Source organism: Trichogramma pretiosum, unplaced genomic scaffold, assembly GCF_000599845.2.
Source record: "Trichogramma pretiosum strain Unisexual culture from Peru unplaced genomic scaffold, Tpre_2.0 scaffold16, whole genome shotgun sequence".
NCBI lineage: Eukaryota > Metazoa > Arthropoda > Insecta > Hymenoptera > Trichogrammatidae > Trichogramma > Trichogramma pretiosum.
The window spans coordinates 1,991,988-1,994,699 of NW_019641647.1; the positions used below are offsets into that span (position 1 = coordinate 1,991,988).

General features: G+C 52.1%; 1 protein-coding gene across 1 annotated transcript; it reads right to left on the reverse strand.

Annotated features, from left to right (window-relative positions):
* Positions 1-1,723: 1,723 nt before the first annotated feature.
* On the reverse strand, positions 1,724-2,071 carry LOC106658360. The gene has a single exon (XM_014380274.1). It carries the CDS (start codon positions 2,069-2,071, stop codon positions 1,724-1,726), a length of 348 nt encoding a protein of 115 aa, XP_014235760.1.
* Positions 2,072-2,712: the final 641 nt, after the last annotated feature.

Here is a 2,712-nt window from a genome sequence, read left to right on the forward strand (position 1 = left end):
AAGTCGCGATGTGTTCTTTCGGCCCGACAATTGCCTCGATTCTTTTTCGCAGCGAGCCCCGAAATCGAGTTCTGCCGCGCGCTCAGAGTATCGTTCGCTGCTTTGTTTACGAACAGCAAAGTTTTTGTTCTTCCTTGCGCTAATAATCATAATTGCGCGCGAAGAGTCAGCCAGTTACCAGTACGCGATACAGCAGCGGGGCTCTCGAACATTGAGAATGTCTGCCTCTCTATACAGTGATCAGTGTATGTGTGTTGCTGTTGAGAGTGGCAGCGAGCAAATCATTAGACATTGTTTCCTTGACGAGTGTATAGTGCAGCAAGTTTCGAGTAGTTTTCGTAAACATCACAGATGAGTGAACCATTTAGGCATGCTACTGCTCAGTGCCTCGCTGCTTCAACCTATACAGGCTTGTGTTCGTCTGTGCGATGCCTAGCCTATAGTGCAGTCCCGACTGCGCGTGATATGGCTCTCTCTCTCTCTCTCTCTCTGTGAGCTCGCTCGCGTTGATAGACGTATACAGTCGTAAAGCGAGAAAAGTGGGTCGCCCGCCGTTACCGCCACTGCTGCTGTTGCTACTGCTCAACTCCTCTCTGTTCCCCCCTTGAGTGCAAATTCAAGTTGTGCTCCGAGGCTCTATGTACATAGAACTAATAAAGTAAGTTTTGAGATAGGGCAGAGAGACAGAGAGAGAGAGAGAGAGAGAGAGAGAGAGAAGCAGAGTCGTGTGTGCATATGCTTCGGAGAGAAATTTCGCTTTTAAAAATAACACATAACAACGAAGGAGGGACGCCAAATTCGCGACACCACTATACCTCGTGCGCTATCTCTTCATTCGAAATGGCCAGACGTGATAAATTGGATGAGTGAGACGCGACATTCAAGCTTTTATCCCCCGAAAATGAGATAGAGAAAGAGAGAGAGAGACGAAGGATAAAGTAAATAAGGAGCCGAAAAAAAAGTTGCAAAGGGAGGCAAAGAAAACATAATAGGTAGGAAATGAGTAGACGAAAAGTAGCATGATAGAAGGAGCAGCAGCGGCACAGCCACCGCGCACAGACCAATCAATTTTATTTAGCACAGCATAGAGCATATACACGAAACCGACACGAAAGCCACAAGCACGTGTGTATCGAGGCACAAATTGCATAACACGCCGTGTATACAAGAGTCGCACAAATCTCTCGACTATAAGTGGTTCATATGTATATATTTGAAAGAACGGACAGATAGACAGGCGGGATAAGGTGTGCGCGCGAGCGAGTCGAACGAGGCTAGTTTAGGCCAGTCCACGCGCGCCCGCTGACCGCTCATATATGTATAATTCCTAAGTATACGTATGGGTAGGGGCTATTTCGACTGGACGACTCCTCTAAGGAATCCTTTTGGCCTGTTGCGAGCTGCGAGCTCGGAGCCGTGCAGATGGTCCAACAAGAGTGAAACATCAAAAAGCCCCACCTCCGGTTTATGTTTTCGGTTCGCGTTAATTGAGGCCTCCGGGGATCGGCGTGCAAGCGGCCAACAAATAGCCAGCCAGCGCAGCAGCAGCAGCAGCAGCAGCAGCAGCAGTCGCTGCGCAGATTTCTTCGTAAAGAAGGCCGAGAAGAAGAGAAAAAAAAAAGCAAGGAGCAAAAGTCGGAGATAAAGAAAGAGAGAAGGAAGGAAGAGAGAAAAAAAGAGAAGCGTGCTTCGGTCAAGTGGTAGATCGGCGAGTACTTTTGAGCTAGTCGCTGGAGCAGCAAGAGTCGTCGCTGGTACGCATCTCTCGGATGACGCAAGCCAGGCCAGGTGGATTGGCCTGGGCCAGCCTGTACCTGCCGTTGGCCAAGCGCTCGATCTTGCGAAAGGCGATGCCGGCCCGGAGAACTTGCTCGACGCTCCAAGCGGCCCGCGTCTCCGTGGTGCGCATTCGGTCGCGCACGTAGCGCACGAGCTCGTCGAAGCTCGCGCCCGCGTCCCGATGGGCGCCCGTCGTCGTGGCCGCTGGAATTCCGGCCTCTGGTCGGCCGTTCCGAGGTGGCATCGAGGATGGAAATCGTCGCCTCGGTCGATCGCCTCCCGGCCTCTTCATGACCGCCCGAACGAGCTCGGCTTCGGCAATCGGCAGCCTGTACAGAAGAGAGAGAGAGAGAACAGTCAGACAGTCGGACAGGGCGAGGAAGAAGTGGAAGAAGATAAAGTTATAATTTTGCCGCTGTGCCGCCAGCTCCGTGATTGCCACTTTCTGCGGCCAGGCAGGCAGTCGCTGGCGTTTATAACAAATGGCAGTAGCGAGGCAGAAAGCGGCGGCGAAGCGCAGCTGGAAGCTACGGGCCCTAATTGGATCACGCACGTACATATCCTACGTATATAGCATGTATATATATCCTGTGCCAGCGACTGTCTGCCTACCTATGTGCGCTATGTGCGCAACTACTATGCGTTTCGTGTCGCACTCCTGACGCTCTTTTTTGCTCCTACGCTCGCGAGAAGCGCGTACAGCAGCAGTGACGGCGGCGACGCTGTATGGTAGTGCCTCGCCTTCGAGTGGGGTATATGCCGAGGACAGTGAGAAAGAGTAGGAGAGAGAGAGAGACAGAAGAAACCGAGAAGCAGAGTCGTAGATTAACGTGGTAATTGAGACACGGCAAGAAATTCGCCATTACTGTTGTTGCCGCCACCGCCGTGCCATGTAGCCGGCGAAGCCCAAGCCTTTCCAAGAAGACGCACCGA